General features: G+C 37.0%; 3 protein-coding genes and 1 long non-coding RNA gene across 8 annotated transcripts; 2 read left to right on the plus strand and 2 right to left on the minus strand.

Annotated features, from left to right (window-relative positions):
* Window positions 1-179: 179 nt before the first annotated feature.
* On the minus strand, window positions 180-12,782 carry LOC135838349 (uncharacterized). 2 transcript variants are annotated; one of them, XR_010557403.1, is made up of 3 exons: window positions 12,567-12,782; window positions 1,691-1,826; window positions 180-1,610 (listed from the first exon to the last, which is right to left on the minus strand). It is a non-coding gene; the product is annotated as an uncharacterized LOC135838349 (long non-coding RNA). The 2 variants fall into 2 exon arrangements; XR_010557392.1 differs by having other exon boundaries at window positions 12,561-12,782.
* On the minus strand, window positions 4,258-6,330 carry Rpn3 (regulatory particle non-ATPase 3). Its single transcript, XM_065353878.1, has 3 exons — window positions 6,132-6,330; window positions 4,852-5,961; window positions 4,258-4,769 (listed from the first exon to the last, which is right to left on the minus strand). Exons 2-3 carry the CDS (start codon window positions 5,954-5,956, stop codon window positions 4,381-4,383), a joined length of 1,494 nt encoding a protein of 497 aa, XP_065209950.1. The 5' UTR covers window positions 5,957-5,961; window positions 6,132-6,330; the 3' UTR covers window positions 4,258-4,380.
* A 39-nt stretch (window positions 12,783-12,821) lies between the features above and the next one.
* Window positions 12,822-16,742, plus strand: LOC135838057 (uncharacterized). 3 transcript variants are annotated; one of them, XM_065353708.1, is made up of 2 exons: window positions 12,822-13,050; window positions 14,482-16,742. In XM_065353708.1, the coding sequence occupies exon 2, from the start codon at window positions 14,507-14,509 to the stop codon at window positions 16,634-16,636; it is 2,130 nt and encodes a 709-aa protein (XP_065209780.1). In that variant the 5' UTR covers window positions 12,822-13,050; window positions 14,482-14,506; the 3' UTR covers window positions 16,637-16,742. The 3 variants fall into 3 exon arrangements, with proteins under 3 accessions (XP_065209780.1, XP_065209700.1, XP_065209866.1); XM_065353628.1 differs by having other exon boundaries at window positions 12,823-13,185; XM_065353794.1 differs by having other exon boundaries at window positions 12,838-12,928.
* A 140-nt stretch (window positions 16,743-16,882) lies between these two features.
* LOC135837939 (uncharacterized) lies at window positions 16,883-21,852 on the plus strand. 2 transcript variants are annotated; one of them, XM_065353423.1, is made up of 2 exons: window positions 16,883-17,025; window positions 19,391-21,852. In XM_065353423.1, exon 2 carries the CDS (start codon window positions 19,418-19,420, stop codon window positions 21,746-21,748), a length of 2,331 nt encoding a protein of 776 aa, XP_065209495.1. In that variant the 5' UTR covers window positions 16,883-17,025; window positions 19,391-19,417; the 3' UTR covers window positions 21,749-21,852. The 2 variants fall into 2 exon arrangements, with proteins under 2 accessions (XP_065209495.1, XP_065209578.1); XM_065353506.1 differs by having other exon boundaries at window positions 16,931-17,029.
* Window positions 21,853-23,437: the final 1,585 nt, after the last annotated feature.

Below are 23,437 nucleotides of genomic sequence, written 5' to 3' on the forward strand. Positions count from 1 at the left end.
ATCAACAATAATTACACAAAAATTATCGATCATTACAAAAAAAAATAAATAAAATGATTAAGTAATTATAGTTCACAATATTGAACACCAAATACATACATCAACAATAATTTACACAACAAACAAACAATCAGAAATTCTTATTGCTAATATTGCTTTACCTTAATTCTATATAATATTCAATTCAGGCATCTCAATTGAATTTTTAAAAAAAGAATTTAAGGAACATTTTTCATCAAAAAAATGACTAAAAAAGATCGGAGCCTTAATATTATCGATTTCTAGGTGTTTTGACCCAATATCAACACAATTATTTTATTTGCTATATAAAATTGAAAACAAAAACAAAGCAATCACAAACACCGAAAGGGCAAAAGTTCTCCAAAGTTTATACCAATTCAAAAAATGAATAACTCAACACTACCATTATATTTTTGATTCAGAAGTTGATTCTTTGGCCTTGGCACGTTTAGAATTCGAACAGTAACTAATTTTTTGTAGAATTCAGTTTTAAACAAGAAAAGGAAATTAGTCCCTTTGAGTATATAATATTACATGATAAATATTATATACTCAAAGATTAGTCCCAACAAAGCGAAGGAGAAAATTTTCAAAAATTCAATAATCGAAAAATCGAATAGCATTTTTTTTTAGACAAGTCGATTTTGGGAGTCCTTATTGACATTTCCTAAATTCAATCAGTAATTTTTTAATAAGTTCAGAAAAGAAAATGTTTATAATTCAAAAAAATATGTAAGATGACTTTTGATGTAAAAAATTCATTTTTTTCAGCTGTGACATTTTTTTCAAATTGGAACAATAATTTTTCAGAAATTTAAATTCCAGAACAGAAAATAAAATTGACCGGAGCGAAGCGAGGCAAAAGCTTTGAAAAACGTGGGGTGGGATTCGAGATGCAAAACAACGTTATTTTAAGTCAAGTCAAAAATCTCACTTACAAGTACTTAAAAATGACCTAAAAAGTAAATAAATGATGCACGTGCGAAGCGAGGGTAAAAGTTTTTGAAAATTCATCAGTCTCGTTTGTAAAAAAGAAAGGATTCAGACGTACATATTTAACGTTGAAAATATATTTTTCAAATTTTCACTACCTATCAATTCCGATAAGATTATGAAACTTAAAAAAAATTGATGAAATAAAAAAAATCACTATTTTGCTGCATTTTTTTCCCAATTTTACGCAATTTTTTCTCTTTTTTATAGGTACCTACAATAATTTTTTTCAAGACGAGGAAAAATCATAAAAATAAGGACCTAAAAAGGACTTTCTGAGAAAAAAGGACTTTTAAGGACCATGATTGAAAAAAAGGACCAATTGAGATGGCTGAATATTCGTACGATTTTTCACTGTTCAGTTCGGTAGTTTCATTCGAAGTAGGTATATGTTGATGGAATGGAAATACCAGGAAAATACGTACACCAATCAACTTCCATACAAACGTGCTACAGTACACTAGGTTACCAATGAGCAATTCAGCGATAGGATGTTTGCTGTTAACAATTAGGAACGATTTTTCAAACTTTCTTCATCATCAATGTCGCTATTTGGAAGTACTAACTCGCTTGAAATGATGTTCCTTGAGTCTCTTCTGCAAGGAAAGCATCGATGAATACCTCAAAAGCAAAAAGAAAAAACAACAACAACAACATTAAAATAAAAAGATGTCACCATATCCAAAACTGTTCAAATGATCGAAGCAATATCAGCGAATTCTCCAATTAATTTCTGCGAACGTGAAGTGAAGCACTTCTCAAGATTAAAGCTACGGTTTCACTCGGAACACTGAAAATCTACGAACCAAGAGCTGCAAAAAAGGACAAAAGAGAATACAAATCAGACATCATTTTGTTATTCACACATTGAAAGATTTAGCAGCAGATAGTTGACGTAATTTTAAAAAATTCATCGAGTATCGATGAGAGTAGATAATAAGTACTACAGGTTCGGTGAAGTATCTGCTCGTAAACAGACGTGTTTTGCGTGTTGTGCTCTCTAACGTTAAGGTTATTCGGTTTTACAATAGTGTTATCAATTGTGGGATAAATCACAAACAAGTGCGAACAGTGTTAGTGTTTGTATTCGCATTCGTACATACAAGTACGTATAACCAGCCATGGATGAAGAATTTATGCAGAAATTTAATAGCTTAATCGAGTCTGTCAATACAATTAAAACTACAGTATCAAATTCGGACTTAAAAATGGATTCAGTGTTGTCTCAGGTAGCCGATATCAAACAAGAAAATCTGGAGTTAAAGGATAAGATGGAAAAACTTTCGTCGGAAAACCAAGATTTACACAGGCGAGTAACTGACTTAGAACAATATAGTCGTAAAGAAAACATTATAATTAATGGCATCCCATCTAATAAAGAAGAAAATATTACGAGCATGGTTATACAAGTAGCTGAAGCTTTAAATGTGCCGTTATGCGATTATGATATCAGTGTTGCACATCGCCTGCCATGTAGCCACGGGAAAATACCACCTATTATTGCTAGACTGAATAATCGCTCGAAAAAATCGCTGCTGATAAGGAATTCTAAACGAATGAGGCTGAATGGTGCAGCATTAAACCTTGATCCAGCTGTTCCAATATTTATCAACGAACATTTAACCACCACCACCATGTCTTTATTTCGCAAAGCCCTCGACCTAAAGAAAGAAGGTATCATCACACAGGCTTGGGTAATAGAAGGAAAGGTGTACATCCGTGAGGAAGAAGATGGCATAGCTCGAAAAATCAACGACGAATCCGAGCTTACTTAGGAAGTAATCCAAAATCAAGATAATCACTCAGAAAAGTCAGAGGGGTCATCGTCTCAAAAGGAACCAGCTGCAGCAAAGAAACAACCTAGAAGAGAAGTCAAAACCCTATCCCAGCTTGGACAACGTGTTTCAAACAGAAGAGGGAGGGGTAGCAACTCTAGGAACAGGTCGGGCAGATAGTCTCCGGACTCCGATTGCCCAGGAAAGTCTGGTCAACGTGGGCAATTTGGACCGAATAAATTCCGCCAAATACGTCAGTCAAAAAGCTACAAATGTATAGAGTATGCCTGTGTCGCCAGTTTTAATGCAAGATCATTAAAAGATGATCAGAGAATACTAGATTTGATCGATGCACAGATTCAGAACAAAATTGAAATCTTGGGTGTGGCAGAAGTAAAAAGGATGGGGGAAAAAATTATAAAAACAAAAGAAGGATACCTATTTTGTTATAGAGGAGACATCCCAGGTCAGAGGGGAGTGGGCTTTTTAATAAATCCAGAGTGGTCTAAAAAACTTATAAAATTCAAAGCACCTTCGGATAGAATTGCCATAGCGGAGTTTGACCTGGGTGAGAAGAACAGTCTCTCTCTGATCCAGGTGTATGCCCCAACAGCAGCATCAGAATTGGAGGAAATCGAGGAGTTCTATAACATACTCTCTGAGTGTTTAGATACTTATAAAAGCAACGCCAAAAGCCTTACAATAGTTATGGGGGATTTTAATAGCAAAATCGGACAAAGAGAAATAGGGGAGGATAAGGTTATTGGTCCTTACAATTATGGTACAAGGAATGAAAGAGGAGAAAAGCTAATCCAATTCTGTCACGAACATCAACTAAAAATAACAAACACTTGGTTTAAAAAGAGAAAAGGGAAAAAATGGACCTGGATCTCCCCAAATTTGGAAACAAAAAACCAAATTGACTATATTTTAACCCATCAGAATGAAAAATCAATCAAAAATTTTGATGTGATCAAAAAGTTTAGTTTTTTCTCAGACCATAGACCTATAAAATGTGAATTTGATACAAACTGGCGGCACAGACACAGATACAAAAAGAGACAAATTGAATCTAAAACAAAGTTGGAAAAAGAGTAGCGGATAATCGGGTCGAATGGGCTCGGTTGAAGGAGACTTTTGCTCGACAGGGGGCTTGGCATCGGAGATGAACATTTGTATATGTAACTGTTTACCTGTATATTACGTGCCAATAAAAGTTTTTTGATTTGATTTGATTTGAATAAGTACTAGAATAAATTACTCTATCTCCTTTATTATTAGTAATAAAATCGTCGTTACGAAAAGTAAATCCCCCATTTATTAATTCCCAACATCTCAACAGTCATCGAAATCAGAATAGAAAATTTCTTATCGCAGATGATTTTAAACCGTACTTTCGTCGCATTTTTCAAACAATTCGTAAACAAATCCATCGAAAAAACACTGAAACATGAAAATCTCAAAAAAATACGATAGATGTTAAAAATTTTATTATTATAAACATAAACAAAATTTAGAGATAAATTTTACAACGAAAAGAAAATATAATTCCACGGATATACAATAATCGACTCGAAAGCCAAGGAACCGTTCAGGGAAAACCGTCATCTTCATCTTCGGCCATCTCTTTCGCTAACTCTAAATCCTGTTGTTCTCGTTCACGACGTTCTTCTGCTGATTCTAAATCTTTACCGTACGATTTAGGAGGATATCTCATGGCTTTAACGCTTTGATTATGCAGTTCTAAACAGAAAGCTGTACGTTCGTGGAAGGCTATTTGAGGTTCGGCTGTGCAATATATATCGGTCGATTCTTTAGTTTGCATGTAGCCGTTGACCGGATCGATGATAGCTTCTATGACACCGTCTCTGATGGCTTTGGCTATAATACATTCAGCATCTTGGGCCGAGTCGAGACCTAATTGTTTAGCGATATTTTCCGGCGTTATTCTCGAGTACGAAGCAGCGATGGCTCGAACACCTGTAATTGGAATAAAAACCGAATTAAAATCAACGGTATAAAAACAAACGATTCAACGAGTTGAAATGGAAAACTGATATACCTGTTTTGATGACGTTATGACGAAGTCGAATAATCATCAAGAAAGTTCTATCTTGCTGGAACTGGGCGCTGAATTTATTCAATACTTCCTGGAACGTATGCAAATTACCCAAACGAACGGCTTGCGTTAATTCGAAATACGGTTGAAGGGATGCTTTCATCGAAGCTTCTCGAAATATAAGTCTATCCGGAATATCACCCAATAACAACTCGACCGTGACGACTAATTTTTGCACAGCTTGGCGGAAACCTACAGCTGTAGTTTGAGGAGCTTTCCTCAAAGCTTGGACGAGATTAGTGTGAGCTTCCGAGTACTCCAGACGAATAGCTTTAATGCGACCGACGTAATACAAGAATCTAGCCCATTCGTTGTTACTGGCCGTTTCAGGGAATACAGACTTAGAGATCAATTTATCAGCCTGATCGTATAAGCTGTCGTGTAAATAGCTACGTAATAAACAGTTGATCAGCACAGCCTGTCCTTCGTAATTATTTCGTAACGTAGCGGTTCTCAGCTTAGCGTGGAAAAACGGCCGGCATTTTTCTAGCTCGTTGTTCAACTCGTAAGCTCGCATGTGATAGAAGAAACATCGAGCTTGGATTATATCCAACGTACGTCTACTGTGTTGCGATAATTTCTCCATCAAAGCGTCCGAACACTTTTGAGCTCCGATGAATTTAGATTGATCGATTAAATACAGTATTATTAGTAAATGAATATAAGCGTCTACTTCGGGTAGCAAAGGCGTAGTCGAGTTTTTCACCGTTCGCATTCTCTGCGCTGTAGTATCGACTTCCATTTGTTCGTCGAAAAACGATAACATGAATTCTTTCTCGTTAGCCGAATGCGTATAGAAACCGTTGATAACGCTGATTAAAACGTTCGAGTTCAGATCTTTTCGAATGGTTAGGATCGCACGAAGGATACGAGTTACGAATCTGGTTTCTTTGGTCGTAACACCTCGCTCGATCTGGCGAATATTTTCGCGTATATCTTGAATAGTGGCCGCGTCCGAACCTTTTTGCTCCACTTCGCCGTCTTCGGCCGCATTATCGACGCTTTTCATCTCTACGTCGATGATCGGTTGTTCAGCGACGACAGACATTGTACCTGAAACACAACCGTTAGTTGTACATTTAATACTGTAAATAGACCGGAAATGTAAACTTGATACGTAGATTGGACGTTTGAACGTACACGAGCGAGAATCAAATCGGAATAGAGGAATTATGCGAATTCATAGCTTCGTATACAATGAAAACAGCACAAAGATTACATACCTGAGGTGTTCTTCGAAACCAAATTACAATGAAACTACGAACCGTCGAGGATCAATTACAAGCTGTAGATTAAGAAAACGGATGCCGAATTGTGCTAAATTACTATTTTAATTAATTAAATACTATTAAACATTGTGTTTTTCATTCAATTTTGCAGTATCAGTGTATACGGCGAAGAATGACAATTCTTTTTTATTACGGACTCCGTAATTCCACCGAACTCGCCGTGTTTTTCTGTTGTATCGATTGCGGTACGCAGTTCCGCCGCTAGGATCGCTACTTCACTCTGAGTTCAAAATGACATCACGAAATTATTATTAATTTAATTTTTTTTTTGAACTATTAACTACTATTAAAATTTTTAAAAAATCAAAAATTCCAATTTCTAATTAAGTAATTAAATACAGGGGGTGCCCAAAAGTCAGTTTACGCTTACGCCTTACGCCACGCCATCAAAAATCACATAGTCCGGCATATGACAATAGGAGTAATTGCACCCCCCCCGCCGATCCTCCGGGACAACTTTTTTCTTGAAGGAGACATCCTAAGGAACATTTTAAAGCAAACTTGCCAAAAAAAAGTTGGCCTTACTTACAAAATGGCGGCCATTTTGATTGACAGGTCAGCCGAAATCGCTGATTTTGCGTTTCAACATAGGACTTGCACGAACTTTTTCATACTTTTCAAAGGTAGATCGAAAGATCATGTAAAAATTTACCACCTGTCAAAATTTCAAGTGCTAAAGTGCATTTTTCGATTTTTGGTGAATTTTTGAAAATCAAATAGGCCAAAAATGAGGGAAAAAATCAAAATTTTACCAAATTGACCAAGAAAGCTGAAATTTGGGATATACCCTATTTTCGACATGCCAAATCGATTGGAAACGGTTTCAACCCGTTGTGAGCAGTTCTGGAGCCTCCAGCAGATTTTTGAAACTCGAAATTCCCACAAAATTCCATCAAATTGGAGTTGTAAAGCTAAAATGTATTCTAAAAACTAATTTCAATACGCTACGAAGTACTGCAGGCGAATTTCAAGTCGTTTTGGAGCCTCCAGTGACTTTTTGAAAATTCCCGAAGCCTCCAGTAGATTTTTGAAACATTAAATTTTCACAAAATTTCATCAAATGGAGATGGAAAGCTGAAATTTACTCTACACTCCGATTTTAACACCCTCTGAAAAGAACTTCTGGTGGATTTCAAGTCATTTTAGAGCCTCCAATGACTTTTTTGAAAATTACTGGAGCCTCCAGTAGATTTTTGAAACTTGAAATTTCCCCAAAATTTCATCAAACTGAAATGGAAAGCTGAAATTTACTCTACACTACAATTTGACACCCTTTGAACGTTTGAAGACGACTTCAGGTGGGTTCAAGTCATTTTAGGGCCTCCAGCAACTTTTTTGAAAATTACTGGAGCCTCCAGTAGATTTTTGAAACTTGAAATTTCCCCAAAATTTCATCAAACTGAGATGGAAAGCTGAAATTTACTCTACACTACAATTTTAACACCCTTTGAAGACGACTTCAGGTGGGTTCAAGTCATTTTAGGGCCTCCAGCAATTTTTTGGAAAATTGAAATTTCCTAAAAGTAGCTGGAAGCTTTAAAACCATTTGAAACCACCATGTAGTCTGCGAAGTAAATTTCAGCTTGTCAACTCCATTTGATAAATTAATGTTGGGGAAATTTCAAGTTTCAAAAATCTACTGGAGGCTCCAGTAATTTTCAAAAAAGTTGCTGGAGGCCCTAAAATGACTTGAACCCACCTGAAGTCGTCTTCAAAGGGTGTTATTTCCCTCAACCCCCTTGGGAAGGTGCTACCAAAATCAAATTTTGTAAAAATGAAAAAAAAATCATAGTGATATGTCAAAATGTAGGTTTTTTGGGTCGAGAAACACAAATCTGAGGTCTTTTCCCCCCTCGACCTAAATTTTAATAAAATTAACGCGAAGTAATTGTAAGTGAATGAGGCATAAGTTCTTTTATTCAACTCGCTACAAAACCGTGATTGCGTGAAAATGTGTTTGAGTGTGTAGAATTTGGGCGTGGTTTGACAGGTTAGTCACTTTGCGACTAGGCGCGATTTTTCTAGTTTGTTATGATATAAAATAACCGACGATATCGGGTCGAATACACTACTCGAATTTTTGTGATTTTTTCACAGTTTTATACCTCCTCATAGAGGCTAAGTAAAAAAAAACTTCAAATTCGTGTTTCTCGACCCAAAAAACTTACATTTTGACGTATCACTCGATTTTTTTCTATTTTTACAAAATTTGATTCCGGTAGTACCTCTCCAAGGGCCCTCAAGGGCCCTCAAGAGTACTGAGGAAAAGAAGTACCTCAGCTAGATTCGTGTTTCTCGACCCAAAAAACCTACATTTTAACATATCACGCGATTTTATTTCATTTTTACAACATTTTATTTTGGTAACACCTCCTCAATGGCCCCCGATGGGGTCTGAGGGAAAAAAGGATCTCAGATTCGTGTTTCTCGACCCAAAAAACCTACATTTTGACATATCACTCGATATTTTTTCATTTTTACAAAATTTGATTTTGGTAGCACCTCCCCAAGGGGTTTGAGGGGAAAAAAGACCTCAGATTCGCGTTTCTCGACCCAAAAAACCTACATTTTGACATATCACTCGATTTTTTTCTTCATTTTTACAAAATTTCATTTTGGAAGCACCCCCTCCTCAAGGGTCTGACCTTTTTGTAAAAAAAAAATTTTTGACGTGTTTTTTTAAAAAAAGATCATTTATATTTCATCAAATTATGGAAATCATGTTGAAAATAGCTGAAATTACCTGCTGAAATAATTTTAAATTTTTTCCCCTAATTTTTTCATTTTATTTTTTAAAAATAATTCACGTTTTTTGACATAAAAGTTGGTTTTCCCGGCGAACGGTCCATCCTAGAAAAAAATGACAGGGAGGAAAATTGTAGAGGATAAAATTTCCTATCAGATTAATGCCCATAGTTTTTCTTTAGGAGGCTTAGTACTTGAATTATATGTGATTTTTGATGGCGTAAACTGACTTTTGGCCACCCCTGTAGAAAAGTTCCAAATTGAATTTTGTATTCACTGGTTTGACTTTTGATTTAATTTTCATAGTACATAGGTAGGTTTACAGTACAGTCACTTCTTCGAAAGAAATGAAAAGTGATAACTTGATAAGAATGTAATTAATTTAATTTCTAATACGGAGAAATTCAAAGTTTCAAACCAAACCAATCCAATCTCATCAATAATCCATCATAAAATCATAATTAACGATCGAGAATCGATCATTTTCATTACAAACTCCCAACGATGAGAGATAGAACATCTTAAAACATAGAATAGAACTAGTTCATCTCCGATTAATACTTCGAACTTCGGCGCAAATTTGCACGTCTTTTTGAGGATTGATATCAATGGCAATAAATTTAACAGTTTCTACGTATTTACACCGTTCAAACAGTTCTTCGAGGTCTTCGTATTGTTTAGTCTGTTGAAGCAGATCGCAGGCATCATCCGTATTTATAAATTTGATATCCAAAACGACAGCTCTTTTCTCTCTATACATGAATACATCTGGTTTGGAAAGTTCGTCAAAAACTTGACCAGAAAACTGATGCGTTCGACGTGTCATCAAAACTATAAAATTCAACATGGAAAAAACAAATTGCGTTGTTCTCTGTACCATTTTCTGATCCGTCTCATTTACGAATAAATTATCGCACGAATGGTAAATTAATCGTAACCTTCGAGACAACTCTACGGAATCTTTATCATCATTCATCGCGAATTTTACCAATTGATCAACACCAATTCTAACCATATCAACAGAAATCCCATAGTCGTAATGATACCTAGAAAACAGCTTGTCCATAATTTCTTCGCGAATTTGACGATTAACCAGACGAACGTGTATAACGATAAATTTAGTAGTATTGTAAACCTCATTCGAGACTGCTGTCAGATACCCAGCCGCGTACAAGTATCCCATCGCTGATTGCCAATCTTTGACAGTGATATTGTCACCGTAATCTAGATGAACTAGGTTTGCTAATCTCATCAACGAGCTTTCATCAACGTTCAGCTTAGGAATAGGTATAGGGATCTCGTGACCATTGAGGAGCCTTTCGAAAGCGAAGCGTAGAGGTTTCAAGTTCATCGTGTGCTCCAATATGTCAATTTTTTGACGACGTTCGTAGAAGTTGCGAAAATCTCTCAGTTTCAGGTATCGAACTACCGATGTAGGTGTATAAACATGTGTATCGAGTAGTAAACCTACTCTGTAGCCATCGTACCAATCTGTAGCTTGAGAAAGAGCTTCGGGAGATATTCTCAGCCCATTAAAAATCGCCTCGACTTCGCTGCTTGTGAATCCAAACATATACGGAAACGGATTAGTGATAAAATTATACTTCTTTACCTTGGATGGGAACTGAGTGATGTTCTCGATGGAAAAAGTACCAGTCAGAATGCTTTTCTTGATATGTGCATAGCGTCGAAAAGTTTCCTCGTAGAAATCGGCCATGAAAGTGCTCAATTTGGTGATATCTTGCTGCAACATGTGAGGATAATGGAAGATATTCAAAAGGGGCATATCGAAATCGTCCACGAATAAGAACACCGGACGATGATAGTACCAGTTCAACATCTCACTCAAGAATCGAATACTTTTCCTCATCGGCACCCTTCGCATTTCCGATCCATTCGAGTAGATCTGAAATTGACGCAGGTTCATCTCCAACTCCAACTTGTCCTTCGTATTTCGATTTTTAGTCGGATCGCAGATAGCCTTCTTGAAGCATGCTATCATGTAAACGTGTTGCCTAAATGCTTCGGTTACGGCGTTTCTAATACCGGTCCAGATTTCATACCAGGTCGATCCTGTGACATTCTTGAAGCTCAGGTAGATCACAGGGTATCGACCGAAATGCTTTTGGATTATGTCATCGTGATCTGATATGAGCAATGGAGTGAGAAGTATCTGCGAAGGTGTTGTCCATGTTACCTCACCTTTGGTAAAAAGTGCATAGGTATCGTAAGCAGTCCGGTTTTCATCTATTTCGTATTCGGCATCTAATTTGAATTCGAAAAAAGTTCTCAACATGTTTAATAAAGTTGTTTTACCCCATCCTGGAGGTGTACTGAATACAGTAGCTTGAGCAGTGCCCATGAGGAGATCTCGTATGAAAAATGATTTGTCGACGAATACATTGCTGCTTTGGATAAGATCTTTGTAATTGTCTGTGGTGGCGATGATGGCATTTTTGTCGAGGATTGTCTGTTTCCGGCATACGTGTGTCTTGGGCTGTGATTGGTAGATTTTCTTCGGTTGAAACGAGAGTATTTGAGGGAGTACACATGTTAGGAAAAATAAGTTGACTACTTGACTCATGAACACTGAGAAAAATGAGTAGGTAATGCGTTCAGAAAATCAGAAAAATGAAACCATCACGACTTTCGAGCTTTTTATTTCACATTTTAGGCATCGAGATTCAAGATAGTGAGATCTGATACCTACCCCAAGATTCTAGATAAAAACACGAGATTTTTTGAAATGAAATAATTTTTACAATTCAACACAAACTTGACGTCAACTGCATTGAAAATTTGAGTGGTTTGAATTTCATAACGTTTTTCAAATGGTTCTATGACTGTGTAAATTTTTAGATAAGATCTTTTAGCTGTTTATCGAACGTAAATATCATTTCCAAACAAATAGGTAGGCACGGATTTTATCAGAAACATCATTCAGCTGATAATATTTTTTATGCCTTTATTTTATGAGTTTTCTCTCATTCTTTATTCATTTTCTTCAAGTCTCAGGGGTTATTTCTTGAATTATTGTGAAGAAAATTCTTTTCATTTTTCAATGTTTATTATTTTTTATTTCAGAATTTGCCATGGCTAACACAAAAATTCTTCATTGAAGATAACCAGCTGTCTTAATTTTCAAATCGTTAAGAAACTAAACGAATCCTATCTTAAGAGATTCGACGTAAAACTGTACTGACCAAGTGACCAAGCATAGCGAGCAACTCAAAACTACTCGGTGAAAGTTGGGTTGTCGACTTTGAAAACTGAAGGGGTAAAGTTATGATTGTTTTATGTAGATTCTATAAAATTTACAGAATTTAAAAAGGAGCTTGAGAAATGTACTTTTTAATGTTAGCCCACCTTCAAAAACTGAAAAAGCAATTTTTTGAATAAATTTTTCAAAGAGCATTCAACTTTGAGAACTTATATCCCCTCTCCAGGAGCACCTCCAGAACTGAAAAAAATTTCCAAGCAACTTTCAATTCAAAATGAAGGTCTCCGAGACATTTCGTCAAAATCCACCCCCTCCCAATTTTTTTTCGCGATCCACTCTGAGGTAGGATATTTTCCAACCATATCTAAGTAAGTGAAAAATGCCATCAAAGTTATTACCTGTACCTAAGTGATTTATTCTTCCATTTCTTCCTAGTTATTTCGAAAACGATACAGAAGCGTTTGAAATTCCATTCAACGTTCTTCTTCTTCTTCCTCTTCTTCTTCGACTCTTACAAAAGATCTCTCATTTGCACACAAACACTGAAAAAATCCAAACAGATGAGTATGTAAATAGCAAATTAGGTTACTTTTTTTACTATCACTCGTGAAATAATTTCATTAGGTAACCTACATATTTCTGATTAAGGCATCGTATCAATTTCAGTATAGGTATTGAATAATGTCGAACTCGCATAGTTTAGATGTGCCGAAGCTCAACACGCTCAGTGAATTTCATACCTTGATGGAAATCGATAAAACATAATGTAATTTTTATTATATTTTCAATAGTTTTTTTTTAAAATCTACCTAATGAGGTATTTAATAATCATAAGGACAAGCTGTTAAAAGCATCAGGAACGATTCGTGTTCCAATTTAAACAGTTAGGTATGTGAATTATCATCTTCTCAGTTCAAGTTCGCGAATGCAGCATCCAAGTTCAATAATTCACGGATCACAGCGATGTTTCTTTAGTTTTTGAAAAATCATCTCAGGAGTACTAGGTACCTACAGATTGAAGAGGTAAAGTAATCAAAAAACGTTTATGGTCATAAAAGTCCTCACTTCGCTTTATATTTCAATCTTATGTGAACTCAGGAGACTTATATAACATTTTTTAAGCATTATTTTTCTTTATTATTTCAATTCATTATTCCACTCTGACCCTTATCACGAGAAAAATGCATCTAATCGAAAAAATATATTTGAAACCGTGTTCAGCGTCCTAGAAAACCATACAAACGATATGCATGACGATTTTTTATCATTTTTTTCAAAGACCCCCTCTCCTACCCCACCCCATTTGAGTTATCAATTTATCGATCAATGTTAGCACATTGCCTCGATATTGGCAACATTTGAAGGCGACTGATTATAAATTGTTCAATAAATTGGCCGTCTTGATCAGTACCAACAGATCAGAAATCTAATTTTTAATAAGGGGGGGGGGGTAGTAGAGGGGAATTTCAAAAACTGATAAAATATCGTGTTGCATATCGATTTCTGCGTTTTTGAACTCGATAAATTCAAATCTGTGGTTTATTTTGATGTACCTTGCATCAGCAATCAAAATTTTAAGAAGTGGGAGGGGGTAGGAGAGGGTGAAATTTCAAAAACTGATAAATTATCATGTCGCATACCGATTTCAAGGGTTTTGAGCTCGATAAATTCAAATTCGCGGTATATCTTGACGTACCTTGCATCAGAAATCAAAATTTGAAGAAGTGGGAGGGGGTAGGAAGCGGTGACATTTCAAAAACTGATAAAATATCGTGTCGCATATCAATTCCTGGGTTTTCGAACTCGATAAATTCAAATCTGTAGTTTATTTTGATGTACCTTGCATCAGAAATCAATTTTTAAGAAGTGGGAGGAGGTAGGAGAGGGTGAAATTTCAAAAACTGATAAATTATCATGTCGCATATCGATTTCAAGAGTTTAGAGCTCGATAAATTCAAATCCGTGGTCTATTTTGACGTACTTTGCATCAGTAATCAAAACTTTAAGAAGTGGGAGGAGGTAGGAGGGGGTGAAATTTCAAAAACTGATAAAATATTGTGTCGCATATTGATTTCAAGGGTTTTGAGCTCGATGAATTCAAATCCGTGGTCTATTTTGATGTACCTCGCATCGGCAATTCAAATTTTAAGAAGGGGTAAGGGGAGGAGGGGGTGAAATTTCAAAAACTGATAAAATATCGTGTCGCATATCGATTTCTAGGTTTTTGAACTCGATAAATTCAAATCTGAGGTCTATTTTGATGCACCTTGCTCGTAAGAGCGAATATCCAGACATTAATCGCTGAATTTTCTATTCCAGAGCCTCTTATCGACGTCAGACTGCCATGACCTTGGTTACCACATTGATCTGCCTCCTACTTTACACATTGCCAACACGCAGCGACACGATAACCCGATTAAACGGACCTCGAGTCGTCGTACCTCGTAATATTTCCACCGCACACACTCGAATAAGCAGTTACAAACGACTTCTTTTACACAGCGAAGCGTTCATAGATAAATCGCTGCTAATAAAAGAAATCCTATCGTATCCCCAAAAGCTGATAATGATAAACTGTCCTCAATCATGGGGCAAGTCGATAAACCTGGACATGATGAAGAATTTTTTCGAAATCGAGGTCGACAGATACGGGCGCGAACTGATTCCACGAAGCAATTCCTACAACAATATGCTTTTCGCCAAAGGAGCCGTTCGTATCAGGATGGAACAAGCCGATCTTCGGTATCCTTTACTGATTTCGTACGAGAGCGATATCATGAAAATGTATCAAGGCAGGCATCCGGTGATACTGATCAATTTCCATGGTATCAACGCCGATTCTTATATTAAAATAATGGACTTGATCAGAGAACGTGTCAGTATCGCTTTTCAACGCCATCATTACATGGTGGATGCCCTCTTCGACGATATCGATCGTACGTTGCTGGAACAAAGGGACAAAGAGTTATTCCGCAAATACATGAGTCACGAAACGTTGAGCACAAAGGATATCGCCATCAGTATCCGGTTTTTGAGCAGGGTGCTTTACGAGCACTTCGGCAGAACTGTTTTTGTACTGATGGACGAATACGACGTCCTGTTGGATTTATCACTTCATAGGAATTTCATCGTACCGGGAGATAATCACAGGATCATCAAGTTACTGACTTTGATGCTCGGTTCGACCATACAGAACAACGAAGCTATCGAAAAAGTCATCTTGACCGGTGTCTTGCCCATTTCCCAACGTCACCTACCCATAGATACAAACGAGACGTTGCACAGTCAAGCTTTCATGAACCATTTCTATCGTTTCTACGGGTACACCGAAGATGAGGTTAATATGTTATTCCAGCATCATGATATCCCACCCGAGCTGGCCCAACAAGCTCACGGGTATTATAAAGGCTACAAGATGTTTAAAAATGCCACGGTACTCATCTATAATCCTTGGTCGATTAATCAGTTCGTCAAGAAACGAAAAATTAGCAATTACTGGCAAACCGATGCTTTGACGTATTGCCTCAAACCGTTATTTAGGTTACGCAGCATCAGGGTGTTGTTCGAGTCTTTGTATTTGGGCAATTACGAACGTTTCCGGTTCACGAGCAAAATTCATTCCAATAATTTGAACAATATCAGGCAACTGATATACAGCGATAGTGAACCTCCAGTCGACGGGCACAAGTTAAGCTTATTGCTGACTTATCTACGTGATCTGGGGTACTTGACGAATGTAGATTACACTTATAACAGTCAAGGTCTGGCAATCAATACGAAAATCCGTATCCCCAATCGAGAAGTAGCCGAGGATGTGGTAGCTGTCTTGAGAAACTATTACCATCGTACGGATAACATCTCCTTTAAAATGATCGAAGAAGTAGGTAGACGATTGAACGCTTTCATCGAAGCTTCCGCAAACATAACCTCGCAATCATTCGCACGTCACTTCGAAGCTTGTATAAAAGATATCGAAATATACACATTGGCTAGCCACTCTTCGACTAAAGTTTCGCCAAATGGACTCATTCTGCAGTCTATCAGAAGCTACCTAGCTATAAAAATGCACTCGGTGTATAAATTTGCGGCTAAAACGTTTACAAAAGCTGCCACAAATGCTGATATAGTCCTATACAAAGGCGACCTCGGCGTGGTTATTAAACTCCTGTATGGTTCTCGTGTGCCTGCGCATGCTTTGAATGATGCCAAAAAGCAATTGTATATTTTCAATTCTCAGCCATTTATAAAACGAGTCAGATTGATTGGAATTTCAGTCTCGGCCAATAAAAGTGTATCGGTTATGGCTGAAAATGTCCAGTTGCCTGATCATCGAACCTATCCTACTGCGGGATATCCTACCTATCAGATAAAAACTAGCACACCTATACCTCCTTATACGACTCACATCAGCACTGAATACATACCTGCGTCATTCACCGACGAATATAATATCGAATATCCATCTTTTAAATGAAAGTAAATTAAATTCTATTAAGTCGCCTGTAGTATTTTATGGTATGACACAATGTTTTAATTGTAATAAAGTAACGCGTATCGCGACTCATTTCTATTTCTTCTCAGCTGTTGTATTCTGGTTTTTCTTGATAGGTACTACGAGAATGTATGAGAATTTTGGAACGAAGAAGATTGAAATATAACACCTTAAAGCCTATCTAAATCTACTTTTTGATGGATTTCCTCATACGTTTTATCTCCAATAATCAAATTAGGTAATAGTTTCGTCTATTTTTTGAAGATATTCTTTATCAGTGAAATAAAAACGATGTCGATAATATGAATATGGGTGCTCGCGTTGAACTTGGTGCTCATCGAGATTTATTAATGGCGGAATCGAAAAAATAAGTAAGTAAGTTATAAAATTCTACCTGAAAGGAAAGGAGAGGGGGTTTAATTGTTGAAATAATACACGAGTACCTTAACGATATTTTGCCACTTTAAGTGTCAGCTGTCAGATCTGGAATTTTAATCTTTTCTCAATCCTGCTAAAACTGAATTAGGAAATTTTGGCCTTTTTTTTTATTTTCTTTTAATCAAAATCAACAGATATCTACTTACACCTTCGTTGACACATGTCGGAATTGCAAAATTTTTCTGACATAAATTCCTATGAAAAACAGTGACAAATAAAAGGCACATAGATAAAGTTTCAGTCTCAGAGGTGTCTCTGGAGAGGAGATGAAACTCCTCAAAGAGGAAGTGTTTTTGAAAAAATTTTAAGGCTCTACTCAGGGATTGAAAATTCAAAAATCGTTTACTTTTGGGTAAATTAGTGTTTAAGAAATATTTTCTTCTGGAAAAAAGCTTTGTCCGGTATTGGTTTTGAGTCGAGGGAGAAACTGGAAGGGAGGAGTTGTCAAATTTTGCAAAAAGTCAGCAAATTTGCAAACTTTGTCAAGACTCGAAAAAGTCGATAAATTATGAAAATTTTTAGTCTTAATAAAAACACTTATTTGCGTACTTTTATGAAAATTGCACAGCACATTTTTGAATTTTTTCCCCTCGCTTCGCTCGAGCTAAAACACAGTTGCTCTGTTCCTGAATTTCTACCCTTGGAAATCATCTGTTTTAGTTAGAGGTATCTAACTTCAAGAATGTCGAATGTAATTAAGAAAATAAGAATTCACTAGGTACTTGAATTTTCGATAACCTCAGCCCTCGGTTTCGCTCAGGCTTGTTGGTTTTTCTTTTTCAAAATCCAACTTTCTAAGAATCTACTACTCAAACTCAAAAAAATGTTTAAATCCAAAAAAGAACTCCTCACATAAAAAAATTTGTTACTTCTCGAAATACGAAATTTTTAGAGCTTTTGTCCTCACTTCATTCGGGCTTTTTTACATTTTTTTTTTCAAAACTGAAATTTCTAAAAACAAATCATTCAAATTCTGACATTTTTAAGCCAAAAAAATTAATATCTTCTCATAAAAAAACATTGTTTTATCATTTTATCAATTTTCTTTTTACAAAATGAATAATTCTATGTTTGTGGCTTCTAAAAATTGAATACGAAAAATTTGTTTATAAGCTATTCACAGGCTATATGCAACCCAATTAATCACATATTGTATCAATTGGCAAAACTGTCTTCTCATCTTTCATTTCACATTGAAGAACTCACTTTTTTATTCGGGAAAATTGATATCTTTTTTCTCATATCAGTCGGCAAATTTCTGGTTGAACCCCCCCCCCCCCAAAGGAGAATTCTTAATTCCGCCTCAGTTTCGAATCCTTCTGGAGCCTCCAGTCCAATTTCGGAAATTTCAATTTGCCGAACCATTCCCAAAAAATCTGTTCAGGGGAAATTCAGCATACGTTTCGAAGGGAAAAAATCAAAAATTCCCCCATTACTATTCACCAAAAAAAAAACTGAAATTTGGTACATGATCCATTTTTGACCCACTTTTTCAACTGAACAGATCAATTTGAAGGCAGTTTACGATTATTCTGAAGCCCCCCCCCCCCCCCAGTAATACACATTTTAAAAATTTTCAATCACCGAGAAATGTCAAAAAATTGGTTCAAATGAACTTTAGTTTCGTTAATCAGATAAAATTTTGGAAAAAGGCAAAAAAATAGAAAATTGAAAAAAAAAGTCATCCGAGATGGAAAGCTGAAATCTTTCTTCCTCTCTGCCTTCTCCTCCGCAAATAAATTGGAATAAGTTTTGAGCTGTTGTAAGCATATATCAGAAGTCTGTCGAATTTTAGAAAATTAGGGACAATTTCGATGAAATAGCATCCAACCATTTTAGCACCCCCTCCCTAAATCCTCCTCGATTTGAAGTGGACGACCTTAGCTCTTTTGAACGGTTTTAGAACTCCCAGAAAATTTTAAAAATTGGAAAACTCGCTTCATTTCACACTTTTAATTTCATTTGAAGCCTTTGGCGCCCTTTTGTGGAACTTTAGTTTCACAAACGATTCTCTAAAATCTGTTCAAATGAACTTGAGTATCCCTTGCTAGACAGAATTTTGAAATTCATTAGATACCATTTGAATTGAACATTTTTTTAAATTCATGTAAAGAATTCAGATTTCACAGGCGGTTCTCTCGTTCAATCATGGGACAGAGAAGGAGACGAGAAAGTGAAATTTTTTGACTTGTTCGAAATCTGAAAATCTTTTTGAATGTTTTCAGGGTAAAATGTCACCTGTCTTGGTGTAGAAAAATTTAACTGATTATCTGATTTCATTTGTTCACCCAATTTCAGATACCATCGTCACCTTATCTCCGCACCATGCTACTCCTCATCTTTCTTCTCTCACTGCCACTACTCGTTGTCTGCGAAAATGGCACCGAGTTCCTCGAGGAAACTTCAGACTGCGTCAAAGATTTAACACCATCTCACTCGCCTCAATTCAGCCTGAATTCCGGAACTTTCGAAGATTTCGTCAAATACAACGACTTCTTCATCGATCGAACTCTCCTACTCAAAGAAATCTTCCGCGCGAACCCATCTTTCATGACCATATTCTACCTACCACGCAAATTCAGCAAATCCACCAATTTGCAGATGATTCGAACATTCGCCGAAATAAAATTAGACTCGAATTACACCAGACTCCCTCCAAATGACACCTTCGCCTATAATTTCTTCGCAAGGGGTAAAATCAATCACGAAAACGATGTCGTAGAATTACTAAAGAAACCGCCCATGATCTCACACCATTCCGATCTCATCAACTCGCACTTAGGTCAGTACCCTGTGATTTACCTTAATTTGAGCTTTATTCAAGCCATCGACTACGACAGTACTTGGAACTGCTTGAAAGATAGAATCGGTAGCGAGTTCAAAAGATACTGGTTTCTGCAATCGCGAGTTAACCCGAGTAACGAATCGTCACTATTCCTCAAATTGGTGCAATACTTTAATAAAATGGACGGGATTCGCGATCAACAACGGATATACCATTTAACCAGCAGCATGGAGTGTTTGGCCAAACTGGTAGGAGAGTTCTTCAATCAAAAACCGATCTTGATGATAGACGAGTACGACAGTTATATAGATTCGGTCTTACACGAATACTACATCAGCAGAACAGAAGACGACAAAGTGATGAAATTCTTCGCTCGTTTCAACGCTCTCTTCGGTAAGAAAGATCTTTGGCAACGGGTCATCGTGACCGGAACTTACAGTATTTACAAAACTAGTTTGGATTCGATCCCGGTATCGAAAAAAATCTATCACGCGCTCGCCAACAATATTTCGTACTTTTTTGGATTCACCGATCGAGATGTGAGATCACTAGCCGAACACTTCCGAATACCCAACGATGAATTAGAACAAGGTATAGACTACTACAAAGGCTACCAAATGGGCTCGCATTATCCTATCTACAATCCGTGGTCCATATTGAAATATTTCCAAACCAAGCAGCTCGAAAACCATTGGGAACAAACGTTCAAAAACCTTAATTTCTTGAAAGCTCTGTTCAACATCGACAAAATGCGCAGCGTTTGGATGGGACTGCTCGGCGATCGAACCAGATGCGCCAGCTATCTCTACATAATTTACAGCGAAAGCGATATGTGGTACTTGAAGAGTATATTAGCCACCAAAAACCGCCTCAACGCCCTCAGTCCCAAAAAATTCACACAAACATTGATGTACATGGCGGATGCTGGACACATGACGTGGATGAAATACAGAGAACCCGATCCCAGTCGAACGTTCAACGTATGGTTGCCAAATAAAGACACCAAACGAGCCACCTTCTTCAGAATGAGGGCAGCTTACACGACCTTCCTCAAAGTGAAAACTACTCTGGCCGATGACGCGGCCCTCAAACTACACTCGTATCTGTCTAGCGATCGTCCGGGGCAGCTTTTTGTCGAAGTGATGACCACCTTTGAGCGTTTATACAATAAAACTGGCGCGTTGTTTGAGACAGATAGACGATTTCGCGAACCTGTACCCAAACAAAAAGCCAGAGATATCGCCGATTACATCGGATTACGTATACGTTACCAATACGATTACGAGGCCGATCCTATGTTCATGTCTGGTTTCCTGCTGCGTAAATCTAACGCTTCGTTCGTGGTCATTTTCAATTATAATCAATCCGTCGAATCGGGCCAAGTCTTGGAACGAGTGAGAAATTACGTCCATCCGTGGACTACACTCAAGCCAGAAACCACGATGGTTAAATACGTCGTAATTAGCGTCGGAAATGATACAGATACTCATATGCTAAGTTATACCTCTAATTACATTCCGAATGATACAATCGCGACTTCCAATACGTCTTCTGGTGATATGAAGAGTAATATTATAGAGACTACTGTGGTGCACCTTCCATCCACAGAAGTTTCAATATCGTCCACGATCGATTCGAGTCCAATTGTGGAATCTACTCCTCCTTTGCCCATTATTGAAGATCACATAAACACATCTTCCAGTGCGGTGGAAAACCAATCATCTTTGAGTGATTCTGAAAATAACACTGTGATTTCGCAGATATCTCCAAGTCCAAATGAGATTCAAACGTTGGAAGCTGAATCCACAAATCACACCACGATCACAACAATTCTAGGTTATGTGCCAGTTTCATGTGATATTCCACCATGACAGAATTTTTCGACTGTCGTAATCGATTCTATTTGAAAATGGACTGATTTTATGTTAATGATTTGTGTAAATAAATTTTTTAATAAAAAAAAGCTCACGAAAAATCCGTTTGATGAATCATAAAGTGGATGTTCAAATAAGACAGCAAAAATTACTTTCTCGAAAAGTGTCCTTAGAAAATGGGAGGGTGAGGGAGAAAATAAAATTATATTACTTGTACGTACAAGCAGGCCCTTTTTCATATTTCCATCCTTGGTGAACGCTAAATTGAAGTAGCAAGTCCTTAATTTTCATACCAACCCCCCCCCCCCACAAATGCCCCTGTGTTTAGAGAAAAAAATTGAAGCATCTTTTTGCTCATCATCATCATCATCATCATTGAACTTTGACCCTGTGAGCTGTTCAGCCCGTCTGGAAAACTCATCAAGTTTTTTCTTCAGTCGTCCTCTGCTCCTCCTGCCAGTTGGAGTGTATTCTTTGACTTTTCAAGGGGACCGTTCATCAGACATTCTATCAACGTGTTTTTGCTATTTCTCTCTGTATACTTTCACTCGTCTAATGATTGGCTCTGCTCCTAGCTCCTTCAGGATGCCTTCATTCCTTTTCCCATCTCGTCTAGTATATCCTGCCGCGGCTCGCATGAACCTCATTTCCACTGCGGTTACTCTGCTTTTTATATCCTTCCTCATCGTCCATGTTTCACTTCCATACAGCAGCATTGGTCTTGCCAGTGTATTGTAGATTCTTATTCGAGTTTCAGCTCTCACTATTCTTGGGAGGAATGGCTCGGTTTATCACTCCGCTTACTCTCAGGAATTTATTGATCTTAAGTTGTGCGTCGTCGACTTCTCCTTCATATGATAGCTCACATCCGAGATATTTAAAGCTTTTAACTTGTTCCACTGGCAGTCCATTTACAACGATTTTACTGCGTATTGGCTCTTTCCCCTCAAAGGTCATCACTTTTGTTTTTGACCACAAGATTCTCATTCCGTATTTATCAGCTACTTTCTGAAGGTTGTGCATCGCTCTGTGCAAGTGATCTAAGTTGTCAGCAAAGGCCACCTGATCATCAGCAAATAGCAGGGTATTGACATGGATGTAGTTGATGTCTAGCCATTTTGGATTGGTTTTCAGCCATTCTTCAATCATGTTGTTGAAGTAGATGTTGAACAGACTACATGACATTGGGTGTCCCTGTCTTACCCTTCTTCCTGTCTTATTTGCTTCCAACATGTTTCCAGATCTTACTCTTATTACATTATTTGTGTATATTTCTTCAATTAAGTAAGCGTACTATTTGTTCATTCACTTCGATTTTCCTCGGGATTTCAAACTACTTCTTCCTTCGTACTTGATCATACGCCTTCTCCAGATCAACGAAGCACATGCGGGTTTCTAGGTTATATTCTTGTCTCTTCTCCATTAGCAGCTATCTTCCCTTTTGAAATCCATTTTGACATTCCAATAATATTGGCTCAGCAAGGCTCTCAATTCTTCTCTCTAGCATCTTTTCAAGTATTTTGTAAGCAGCTTTTTGTTTAAAAACATATTTTTGGAGAGAAAAACTTTTTGAAATAGAATATTTTGATCACTTTTTTTTTGCTCTTCAAGTAATAATATTCCATACCTCAAAAATTTTATTTGTATTTGGATAATTTTGATCTAGAAAAAAATTCAAAATCTTAT

This window comes from Planococcus citri, chromosome 1 (genome assembly GCF_950023065.1).
Source record: "Planococcus citri chromosome 1, ihPlaCitr1.1, whole genome shotgun sequence".
Lineage (NCBI taxonomy): Eukaryota > Metazoa > Arthropoda > Insecta > Hemiptera > Pseudococcidae > Planococcus > Planococcus citri.